This window comes from Petaurus breviceps, unplaced genomic scaffold, assembly GCF_028583685.1.
Source record: "Petaurus breviceps papuanus isolate PSGF00001 unplaced genomic scaffold, PetGlider_PUasm1.0 90734, whole genome shotgun sequence".
Classification (NCBI taxonomy): domain Eukaryota; kingdom Metazoa; phylum Chordata; class Mammalia; order Diprotodontia; family Petauridae; genus Petaurus; species Petaurus breviceps.
The window spans coordinates 14,085,204-14,097,955 of NW_027187327.1; the positions used below are offsets into that span (position 1 = coordinate 14,085,204).

The window sequence follows — 12,752 nt, forward strand, 5'->3', positions numbered from 1 at the left end:
AAAGCATTCAAATAAGGACAGCAATGTATTCATAATGGTGGCATTTCTGGAGGTCTTTAAGGGTAAAATGTTGATTCCATAATAGCACTGAGAGCTTAGTCTTCAACAATATATTCCTAATTTTAGCTATTGCAGCATGTTGGGAAATTTTCAACTGCCTTTTCTGTGCAATGAGGATTGCAAAATGGTAGGCTGCAATTCTCACAATTTGAAAATCCATACCAAAACATTTGACTCTTCTGTTTATATAGGAAAAGCCCAGGCAGTATGCAAGGATAGTGAGAACCACATATCTTGGAGCACCAAATGAGTAATCTGGAAATAGGATGTTACCTCAGAGAAGATTAAAGAATATATCAAATATGAATTGGTATTTCACTCTTTTGGGTATATTCAATAATTTACAACAATTGCATCCCTTTGGAGGCAATGATTACAGATAGGTTGTAGTTAGGCACAGAAACATCTATCTTGCTAGCAAATTCCTAGGTGCGTATCTGAATAATTAACTAGGACAACTTTCTTCGCACCCTCTGTACCTGATCATATGATTAGGTCCTTCTTGAAGAAAAAGTGAAACTCAAGTTCTTGATCAAAAGCAGAAGAATAAATGGAATTAACTTTGATAAGGAGCTTCTTGTTACATTGAATGCTCTCTAATTTGTCTATATGAATAAATATAGATTTATGAAATGCAGATATTAATTTCCTTAAATAATAGTACTTTCTTCAAGAGTTCATCTAATCTACTCATATGTACTGACATTTAACACTGAAATCCCTATTCAGCCCTTTTCAAAGAAATTAGAGCCCTTTAAATGTATTTCAAATTCAAAAGCAACAATGATGAACTGAATAAATAATTATCATTTTAAATTAAAATTTTGACTTTTTAGAATTCAAGAGAGCAAAGTTATAAAATACCTATTACATTTTATAATGGAAAGGTAACAGAGTTAAAGGGTTAGAAAAGTTACAATAATATTTACCTTTTGAGGAAGAGCTATATTTGTCTTGTTCTTCAATGAATTAAATGCACATAATGATGGAAACAAAAGAAAGAAATCAGCAAATTTATAGTTAGACAAGGAAATGTGTAATAAGACAATGACATGAACAATAAAATATATATAATGTATAAAAGTGATATGATAAGTTGTAATGACAAACCATGAGATGCCAAAGTTGAGGCAGGATCAAATATGGTACTAAAAATAATCAAAGAAGGGATGATGGAATCTCTATTGTCTTCAAACAGACTTTAGTAAAGTCCTCAGAAGATGTCAAATGAAATCACAAAAATGAAGAAGTGAAAATGTAGTCTAAAACAAAAAAGTTCATGGTATCTTGCTTCTACTTTTTGGGGAACCTCATCATTTTCTAATATCTCTAGATCTGTTTGCAATGTGATATTAGATTGTCCATGGGAAAATATATTTGTTAATTTTTATAATGGTGATTATTTGTGAAATTATTTAATTTATATTTATATTTCATATTAATAGCAATTGCTATTCTCTAGTTAGAGACTGCATCACTCTAACTCATCTAAAATGTGTACTAGTGGTCATCAATTAAGAACTTGATAAATAAATTCTATTTTCCTTCATTAATATCTCTGCATTATGAAGAGTATTCTTTAATATTTTTCCAAAGGAAAACCAGTCTGAATAAAGTAGCAAGTGGTGAAATTCTGTTTTATTCAGTCTTTTCTGATTGCAGTAACAATCAAGTTTCATAACCTTCTACTTGATTCACCAGCGTACCCATGAAAAAGTTAGTCTTACATATTCTGTGCCTCAAAGACAGTAGAACTGCTAGTGCAGATCTACTGGACAAGACCTCCAAACTGAAGTGATATTTTTGTGTAGGGATCTAAATTATGTTAACGACCCACTCCCCTCCCCCCCCTTTCCACCTAAAGCATATGATTGTGCAGGAGAAAAAAATCATTCTATTCTCTGGCCCAGAAAATTCTCCCAAGATGTTATAAGAAGAAACTAAGTATTGTGGTATCCTATTCAGTCCTTTGCATTAGGACAATGTCTATATAAATCAAGGAAGGTGATCAAATTCTTGACTGTCTTTCCCCTGCCCACTTGTATGATATGATAACATTATGTTATGCAGCTAAGCTTTATTTAACATCATCTCTAGAAACTACATGCATGCCTTTTCTTCTCTTTTTTTCAAGTCTACTTTCTACTATTAAGTTTTCATTACGTTATAGAATGGTGTCAAACTCAATTAAAAATTGGTACCACTAACGCATACAAAAGGATCCCTGTGGGTTGCATATTGACTTAGAAAACCACATTTTAATGTTTTCTATTTTTATTGTATTTTTATTTATATTGCTAAACATTTCTCAATGACATTTTAATCTGATGTGGGTCTCACACAGGAGTGTTGTGCACTACATGTGACCAGAATGTTTGAAATCCCTGGTATTCAATTCTCATCTCAACTCTGAATTTCTTTGAGAACCTAGTTTAAGTGGAAACCAGACGGCATTTAATGTTCTATATATACACGTCATTTATTAATAGCAGTTTAATCAAATTGTTAAGAATTAAATCCCATAAGGTACATATAATTTCCTATTATTTTTAAGAGGCTTCAAAACAAATTTTATGGACAAGAGGAATCATTTGTGCACTTTCAAAGGAATTATTCAATTTTGTCTAACTAATAATAAAGGTTTATCTTGAAGTTCAAGAAAGAATATGCAGTGTATTGACTCACTCAAGAAAAATAACCATATAGACACATGTTCTGATTGCTATATCAAAAATTTTGGAAACAACATAGTATATGAGTATAGGGGAAAATAATGTAAGAATGAGATTATGTTCTGCTTTAGTAAGGAATTAAAATTAGGAACAATGCCATCTTTGTTGCAAGATATTTATAAAAAGTGAATCTTTATAAAAGCTAAACTTAGTACAGTTGTCAAATAAAATTGTTCTAAGAAATAAAGGAAGGAAGGAAGGAAGGAACGAAGGAAGGAAGGAAGGATAAGTGAAAAATTTCTAATGCAGAAGAAGCTCAAAAAGTGGATCATACAGATCCATGATTTCACTTATTGGTAATGCCTATGTGGGGAAAAAACGAAACAAACCAAAAAAAAATTCTACCAACAAATCAGCATCTTTTCTGAAACTTAGAATTTTATAGAGTTGTCTAGAGTGTTGAGAAGTTAAATGATTTGCCCAGGATCACACAGCCAGGATGTGTTAGAGGCAGAACTTGAACCAAAGTCAAAGTCAGCTCTCTATCCACTGTCATACTAACTCTCAAAATAGAAACTCAATCAGTATTATTCTCCTTGAGAAACTTAATATCTCTCTATATAAATGTATGTATATATGAATATGTGTTTATATACATAATTATACTAAAATTGTCAGAAAATAAAGCAAATTTGTTAGAATAAAGTGTACTCACAGAAAGTATAATGGATACTACTCCAACTTAAATTCTTTTTCATTAATTGAAATCTTTAGTAAATTCGTATAATAAAATGCAATTGATTCAGAATCAATTACTTGGGTTCATTTTAAAAATGTATTATCAAGATATAAACTAAAGATTTTTAAAACTCATGCAGCAATGTACTCATAAATATACACGCCAAGAAAATTTTGGTTTATCATGGGTATTCTTGGGTTTTCACTGTTTTGAGCACTTTGACCTTGTCTACCATTATTTTCCAAAGCATTTATCTAGAATATATCAAAAATGGGAACAAAATTAGAATTACAGATGATAAAAAAAAATCCTCTGATACCACAATATATTTTTAGCAGTTGTAATTTAAGAACAGGTAAATTTCTATATATCTCAAAGACATATATCATCGAAGAAATACCTAGTAACATCAGGCAAACAAAAATGTTTTAAGTACAATAAGATAAGCCTGTAAAACTAAATATTAGAAGAAAAACCACGGCCAATTCATTCTCACTTTCGTTCTTCCGCTCAGCGCAAACCTGACAAACTGATGAATTTCTCTGCAAGACATCTGCGAATATTAATATCATGAATAGTAAATATTCAGTTTTTAAGCAAATAATGCGATTATCCTCTAATGGAAATTTTAAATATATCCCCCTTGAATCTACAGAAGCAAATCTTGGTTTTATGGCAATAAAGTAGCAATGGTCTCATCATATATGCAGTACAATTATTTGGTATCAAACCCTCGGAGTGCTTGATTTACAAGTGGAGGAAATGCAAAGAATTTCTAACAACAATATCATTTAAGAACCAGATATCTGATAATATAAAGCTTGACAACTATTGATGGTAGCTAAGCACCAAATTTAATATCACTCTTAAATTGCGCAACAGGAAAATATGAATAGATATGGCAAATCAAGCCTGCACTTGTTTTTAGTGTAAATATAAAAGAATAGTTAGTTTTAATTTTTTAAGGGTAAGTCTCTCTAAAAAGCCATCAATACTGAACAATCTTCTGACATAATCTCTTAGAAAGCAGAATGAACAATAGACGTTAGATAAAACTATGAAAATTAAAATTATTTCAGAAAATAAATTAAAATTTCTACAAAATAAATAATTTCCAAGGGAGACCTTTTTGGACCCATCTGTAAAAAGAATTAATTATACATAATCTGAAAGTATGATGCATCAACACATACAAGTCTAGGGCTTTATAGAACCAGCATTGCCCTTCACCCATTACACTTCGTCGTATGTATTATGACATCCATTTGAAAAATCAATTTGTCTCATTAAGCCTTTGATTTTTAGTTAGAAACAGACTCTCAAAGTTGGAGAAAACTTCAAAAGTTCATCTAGTTCAACCCATATTTGTGTCATGATGCTTTAAGTAAAGCATTTTTTTCCTCAGGAATCAACAAAAAACTCAAGGTAAAATAAAATACATTGTAATCAGAAAGAAAATCCCCCCGCTCAATTTTTTAAAATATATATAATGAAAGATGATATACCAAGAAATGTCATTATTCAGATCAGAAATTGAACCAAGTGAACTGATAGTTTCCAACTGTGTAATGCAAAATATCAGCCATATTTCAAAATATCATATAACAGTTCTAGTACCCACACTATAGTTAGCATTTAAATGAAAAGGAGAAATCCTAAATATAGAATAAAAGACAAAGTGAAATTCAGCTATGGTAGATACCAGTAAGAGGAAAATATTCAGCATTTCAAGACTGACCATACGTAGTTTCTGTCAAATCTATGTTGACTTAGTCAAGGATATTGCATTTATTATCATATGATGATACCCAACCACAGTTTTTGTAAATTAATTATTAAATACCTACAAATTCCAAGAAAAAGCATCTAGTTTACACATTCTTTTATCATTATATAACAATAACAAACATCATCCATTTAAAACAATAATTGATTCTATGTATTTTTCCCCCTCAGGCACCAGCAACCTCATATTCCTCATACAAACCATTTGACCTGGATAATGTTTGTGACTTCAAATCATCACTTTAAAAAGCAAGCTATGCACATTATAAAATACAACACACACATTAGAAAATAATATGCATTTAAAATTGAATTAAAAATCCAGTCATGTCCAATTTTTTACTCTAGTAAATACTTGTAAATCATTATCCTCATAAAGGAAATATTCAAGGAAATAGCCATATAGTATTAAGCTGGCAGTTGGGTCAACAAAGTAACCTACAAGCATTTGGTGGAAGAATTCACTTTACGCTACTTATTTCCTTTGATTCCTGAGAAGTACTACAAAGTGCAAGAATATTTATGCTTTTGTTTTGTCATTTTCACATCGTAACATTGACACTCCCCCCCAATTTTTTAAACCACTTTATTAGTATTTTGGACTGACAATCCAAGAAATTGAATAAATCATATTCTTACCATTCACATAATTCTGTCCAGTGTAAAGGTAATTATTTTATGCTAAAAAGCAAGTGACAGATTCTCACAAAATGGTATGATCTGAAACCCAGAATTTATTGACTATGATAGCTCATTCATTAAGTGATACCTTGTTCTATACTGCCGCTTCTTATTGGAACCTGTGGAAGTTGTCTTCCCCTACGACTGCTGAAGTCTGCAGGAGGAGACTGTCCAGGACTTCCTTGTTGGTGTATTCTGCAAGGGAAATAAGGGAAAAAAGGAACCAATGCAACTTCAACACAAGTCAATTATCAAATCTGATTTATTTAATATGCCTGTCTGATCCTTACTGAAGAAAAAAAGTAAGCACATTTTTAGATGCATGAAAAAAGCAATATCAAGAGAGCATGAAAATGGACTGTGAATATACTTATTCTACTTAATAGAATTATAATCAGTTCCTTGAACCTAGCAGGGGCTGTCCTTTGTCTTTCTCTGTATCCCCAATGCTCAATGCAGTGCCTGGCATTTTGTAAGCATATAAAAATGCTAGTTGACTGACTGGACTTCTGAATTTAGCAGCTTGTAATTGAAATATTTTGATTTTATGGATGTTATTCTATGGATGATCCATTCTTGCTAGTGCTGAACCAAACAATAAAAGTGGAGGATTCAGAATTTGAATATACAACATAGCTATTAAGTAGATTTTTGCAAATTACCTACAATTCTGTGACTAGAAATGATATTTCCAGAATTAGGCACACTACCTCCAAACAACTCTAAAGACTAATGATATGTTCATCATTCTTTTATGCTTCCTCAAATTTGCCATTATGGGTATTGAAACTTTTAAAAAATTGAAATAGAATCTTAACTTTGGACATATGTCACAGGACTTGCAGCAAAGGCAAAAATTAGATAAACAGGATGAGACCTGTGATCTCATTGTTATAGGGAGTGCCTGATGAAGAACTTTCTTAACTGCTTCAGGGAAGCATCTTTTATATATTAAAAAGTCTTAGAGAGTTGCCTGGGGCACTAAGAAGGTAAGTTCAGCATCATAGAGTCAGTATATGTCAGAAGTAAGACATAAACCTCAATCTTTCTAATTTTGAGTCCTACTTTTTATGCACATTATTATTCTGCCTTACTAGATAACATTTTATTTTGTATAATAAATAAGAGAAATAATTTAGGTTATAGCACAGGAGTTGTGGCTTACTCTAAGTATTCATATATTGATAGTCATATATTTTAAGCTAAGAATAACTAAAACAACCTTTATCTAAAGGCAATGCGAGGATATAATTTCCTGTACATTCTAAATGGAGTGTAAGCTTTTATTCCAAGTAATTCACTATACACTGATTTTCCCCGATTTTAAAACCACTTCATATGAATATGCCACAAACAGATGGAAGGACACAACACAGCCAGATTTAATTCTTAATGGTAGTTTGGGGGTAGGAAAAAGAGAATTTCCATCAATACAAAGAAAATAGATGTAAGTCTTAGAGGAGGTGGGAGAAGTATATAAGTGTCATGGAAAAGGAACTCTTAAGTATAGTGCCATGAGCAAAAGCATCAAATGTTCAGGAAGGTACAACACCACACTGACACCTGGAAGGCAGCACATGAATGTGGGGCTGTACATGGAATAGCAACCTTGTCAGAAGCGGAGAAGCTGGTGCCGACCCTCCTGGCGCAAGGTGATGTATAGAACACAGTGTTCTGACACTAGAATGCTCACTCGACCTTGAGCGAGAGGGATGTTTTCCCCTAATGACTGGCTGATCAGTTGTTCTTGGGGTAGGGTGTCCCCTTCTAGAAAGATGTTGTGGGAGAACCCTAAAACATTAGGGTCAGAAAAAATTTTTCAGTCAGCACGTCCACATTATCTTTCCCACCACCCATTTGCCCAAGGAAAACTTCATTAAATTAATGTAAATGTATAGTGATGCTCAGAAACAAATAAAACTCGACCATTTGGCTGCTAGACACTGATGTGCAAATAATTACAAGCAACCTAGCACTGAGAATGATCATGTCATGTAAGTTTTAGAGCCATTAATTCAATTCGTTTAATTCATAAAATGTATTTCCTCTTTATCCAAAGGAATTTTAGATTAACATAGAAAAATCTGCTTAAGGTTGTTTCAAATAGTTTCTTTCAGGAATAGACAATGAATAGTGTGCAGAAGATTTAAAGTGTGATTGTCAAGATGGAGATGCCTTACGATGTCAATAGGATAGTATACTCCTGATGAATGAATTCCTTCTAACAGGCATATCTGCCCATTGTCACTTGAGGTCCTAGAGAGTTGACTAGAGAACTCAAATACTAAGTGACTTGCCGAGGGTCAAAAATTCAGTATGCCTCAGAGGCAGGGCATATACCCAGAACATCCTGACTCCCTGTCTGGTCCGTTATCCAGTATGACAACCTGCCTTGTTTTTCACAATATTTATACTCTGCACCTAGTACTGATATACATCCAAAGACCATTATATATGGCATTCTCGTAGTATTAATTATAATGGGACTTACACATTAAAATTCTTGAGGGTTTCAAAAAATGAGATAATCAACAAAAACGCTTTTGTAAAAGTGAAACAGTATGTGTAGATCAAAGCTTTAACCTCTTAACAACAAGAGTCTGATAAACCATACTAATACTGTAGCTTGTATGTCTTCTCTCCTAATAACAACAGAGAAAGCCAGAAACTTGGGTATGAGTATGATTCCTAAAACAAGAGTTTGGGTGAATAAAAGGAGCATCGTATTTATTGCTGTTTCTAGGATGTTTGAGTGTAGGTTCTGGTTTTTTATCTGACATCCCTAATAAATTGTATGGATAGCACTCACCTTTCAAATAGCGGTTCTTTTAAACTAGTTGTATTTTATGCTGATCATTGACTGACACAATGTAGTCAGACCCTTCTCCTTTTTCATGAAGATGGATGGGACGTCTGATTCAGATATTATCTTAACAATTCATTCAGTAATTGGAAATGTGTGAGTATATATATACCTTGTTCAAATAGACTGTACACTTCAGAAAGTAAAGCATTTGTTTTGTACTCAAAAGGATAATTTTTCTTTAATTCTACATTCAAAATGATATATTTTCTTAAATTGTAATTGCTTTAAGAACTATCTAATTTCACAAAAAGTCAATGTTATGGTTGAGTAACTGAGACAGTATAATTTAGGCAGTTAACAAATATTAATCCAAACCCAGTACTTTGGGATTTGGGTTTTGACAGATCTTAGTTATAGACCTGAAATTTAGATAGGCAGGGGGGGGGGGGGGGAAGGGGGACATGAGGTACATACTGGAGGTTGATAGTATTTCAATTACCAGGGTGGGAAAATTCACATTTACCACCAAAATCTTTATTGATAACTACCATTTAATGAAACAATTGCTACACAGTATAGTCTAATATGTCTTCAGAGAATGCAACAAAAGAATTTACTTAATACAGGACAAGGTGAAATACTGAATCCTTTCTTTGGTGAAGTTTCATAACATCTGGCCATTATTTCCTGAATCTCAATGCAAAAATTATAACCTAGATCTATGAGTCAAAATAGCATTTTCAAAATGAGGATAATTAACAGAGAATAAGTATTTTACTTAAATATTCAGCAATAAGCAGTCAAAATGTCAACATATCTGTTATATGTAGCTACCTTTATTGTTGTTGGTAGTGGTAGTGGTGGTGGTTCTTTAAGGGGTAAGTGGGTTGGAATTTGAGCCTGTAATTTTATCTCTATGGACGACTCTCAGTGTGGGAAGTTCCCTTTACAGATGTACTTTAGTAATTCTTCTGTAATTTCTAGTTTTCAAGAACTCCCTAGGTCAAAGTAGGTCTATTCTGTGAGTTTCAATCATCATTTTTACCAAAGAACACAAGTTGAATAACTTGTTTAACAGTTTTATAAACTGGTCTGCAGTTACATAATATCGATCTTTTATTATTGTAATGTACTAATATATTTTTATTTTTTGCTTTTTATTCCTTTTTGGAGGGGGGAAGGTAGGGCAATTGGGGTTAAGTGACTTGCCCAAAGACACATGGCTAGTAAGTGTTAAGTGTCTGGGGCCAGATTTGAACTCAGATTCTCCTGAATCTAGGGCCGGTGCTCTATTCACTGTGCCACCTAGCCTCCTCTATATTTTTATTAAAAAAAAAAACTTCACCAACTGAAACAATTTTTTCAGTATAAAATTGTGAAAACATTGTATTTGTATTTCATTCTTCTTCTTCTTTTTTTTTTTTTTGAAAAGCAAATGGGTCCTTTATTGCTGAGGGAGTTAGCGCCAGGACTCAAAACATGCCCTAACTCCACTGCCTCATAAAATAACATTAAAGTGTCCACATACCTTTCCATCTAAGACTTTGATGCATAGTTTTGAATTATATCTAAATTACATATGCCTTTATGGAAATTCAATTAGTGAGCAGAGAAAAAAATAGAAATATAAGTTCAGAATCTATCAGTTTTCTGTAAACTTTTGAGAAGAAATAAATATGTTCTTGCAATTAAGTTATAAACAGTGAGTTATCTAACAAATATATATGTATAGTACACATATGTATAGCTGTGTATTGTGTGTTTGTTTTGTTTTGATTTTTTGAAAATAGCTCTCTCACACTTACCTAGCTGGTCAGTGAAGCAACCATTCACAGACCCAATCCCATTATTAATCAGCATAGAAACTTTTAAAGTCCCTATTTTTCTTACTTGGGTTGATTTTTTTCCTCCTTAAGCATTTTCATAACCTCCCCCTTTTCTTAATATTTCCTTTTAGTTATTACAAAACATAGATAAGTACCATACCAAAAAGCAAATAAATAAATTTGTGTCTGGGAAACTGACATACAAATCTTTGAAAATTGTTTCTATGATCTAGTTTGAATGTGTCCTTCAGAAATTCCTCTTCAGAAACAGACTTCGGTTTAGAAATTAATTTGGCTGACAGGACAGCTACTCTGCTTAGTCTATATGAATCTACAGAGAGGAATAAGAGAACATGAGCAAAAGTATGAGATACATAGGAAATGTAAGACTAAAGTCATGCAGAATTGTTAGAGAAGGGAAGCATTTACTTAAACCATGATCTGCCTAATATTAGTTGGAGAGGAAACTCTCATGGAAACAGTATGCATCACCTATATACATGTTGATTAAGTATTATGTGGGAAGAGTTCAAGGGAATTTTAATACTACCTTGCTGGAATTATTTTGCTTGAAGAAAAAAGGGATATTGTAGGCCATCCAGGCCTTATTAGTTTATGTAGAGTGAGGAGACAGCTTGGTGACACAGTAGATAGAGTGCTGGGCCTAGAATCAGGAAGATCTGCGTTCAAATGTGGTCTTAGACACTTTCTAGCTATGTGATCCTGATCAAGTCATTTAACCCTGCTTGCCTCAGTTTCCTAATCTGTAATATAAGCTTAAGAAGTAAATGGTAAACCACCACAGTATCTTTGGCAAGAAAACTTCATGAGGTCATGAAGAGTTGGACGTGACTGAGGAAAGGAAAAACAACAACAACCAAACAAACAAAAACCCACTGGATTGAACTGAACTGACAAAGCTAAGAGTTTCTCAGCAAATGAATAAATGCATTTGTGCGGAGATAGCTTTTAGTCTTTGGCTAAACTCTATGCTGAAATGTCAAAGCCGGTATGGCTCTTAATATCAGTAGGTGGGAAGAATGGAATTTAGGCCACTGTCTTAACGTGGATGGATACCAACAGTCCAGTCAAAAAAAGGAAAAAAATTGATTCTAGGCTAGTTAAAAGGTGTTTGGTTTCATTTACTTCAAATTTTAGTCTAAGTCAAATCAATAAGCATTATTCCTATTCATTTATGGATAATTCTACAGTTTTCTTATGTGCTACTTAAGAATCTCAAGTAGTGAGTCAACAGGGAATTATATTGGAAAGTCTTGAATTTTTCCATTACATATCATTTGCCATAAAAATTAGAAAAAAAAACACCTTTTTTTACTATTGCATTGAGAGGCAGTATGCTATAGTGGATACAAGGCTGGTCTTGGAATGAGAAAGAAATGGGTTAAAGTCCTACAACTGACCCATACTGACTACACCACCCCAGGCAAGTCATCTAACCTCTCATTTTCCCATTCACTTCATTGAGACTAGTAGTTCTAGAGATGCGTGGTAAAACTCCATTGGCAAAGGGGCTTTATTATTGAGAGTCTTGTATACTAATGACATCACAGATCTAGACAAAGCCAAATGATTGCAAATTATATGTGTGTGTATATGTTTATGTGTATGTATATGTATTTGTGTGTAGGTACATCACCAGTTTAATATTATTCAACTCGAAAAGTTGGTGAAAATAAATATTTGATATTTTCAAAGAAATAGGAAACTATAATTGTGGTATATTCAAGTGAAGGTTAATAGAATTGGTTTGCTGTGGAGGCAGCACAAAAACTTTGCAAAATATTATTTTGTGATGTAAAGTTCCTTATATAATAGAATAGGTGATTCTTTATGAGTTAGGTGATTTATGAGTTTGTTTAATCTTTAATGATTTGGGAGTAAATAATTAAAATGATTTTCATTTTTGTCTTAGTTATACTATCAAATGTGTTATGGAATATTTGGGTGTGATAAATATGGAGTTTGCATAAGGGGATGAAGTATTTTTCACACACATAATTTTACATTTTAACTCAAACTGTATCTTTAATTTGGACATAATTGTCATGTCATAGTCGATGGGAAGTGTAGTAAAGAATACTAACTCCAGAGTCTAAGGGCCTGGATTTGAATCTTATCTCTGCTTAGACAAGTCACTTCTCTTGGCCTAATTTTCCTCAATA

At 32.8% G+C, this 12,752-nt stretch overlaps 1 protein-coding gene across 10 annotated transcripts in view; it reads right to left on the reverse strand.

Annotated features, from left to right (window-relative positions):
- The window catches only part of RIMS1 (regulating synaptic membrane exocytosis 1), a 412,074-nt gene that overhangs the window by 154,949 nt on the left and 244,373 nt on the right, over positions 1 to 12,752 (reverse strand). For all 10 annotated transcript variants that reach the window (XM_069067040.1, XM_069067036.1, XM_069067039.1 and 7 more), the window contains one exon: positions 6,026 to 6,132. In XM_069067040.1, the coding sequence (XP_068923141.1) occupies positions 6,026 to 6,132 (107 nt within the window). The remainder of the gene's footprint in view (positions 1 to 6,025; positions 6,133 to 12,752) is intronic.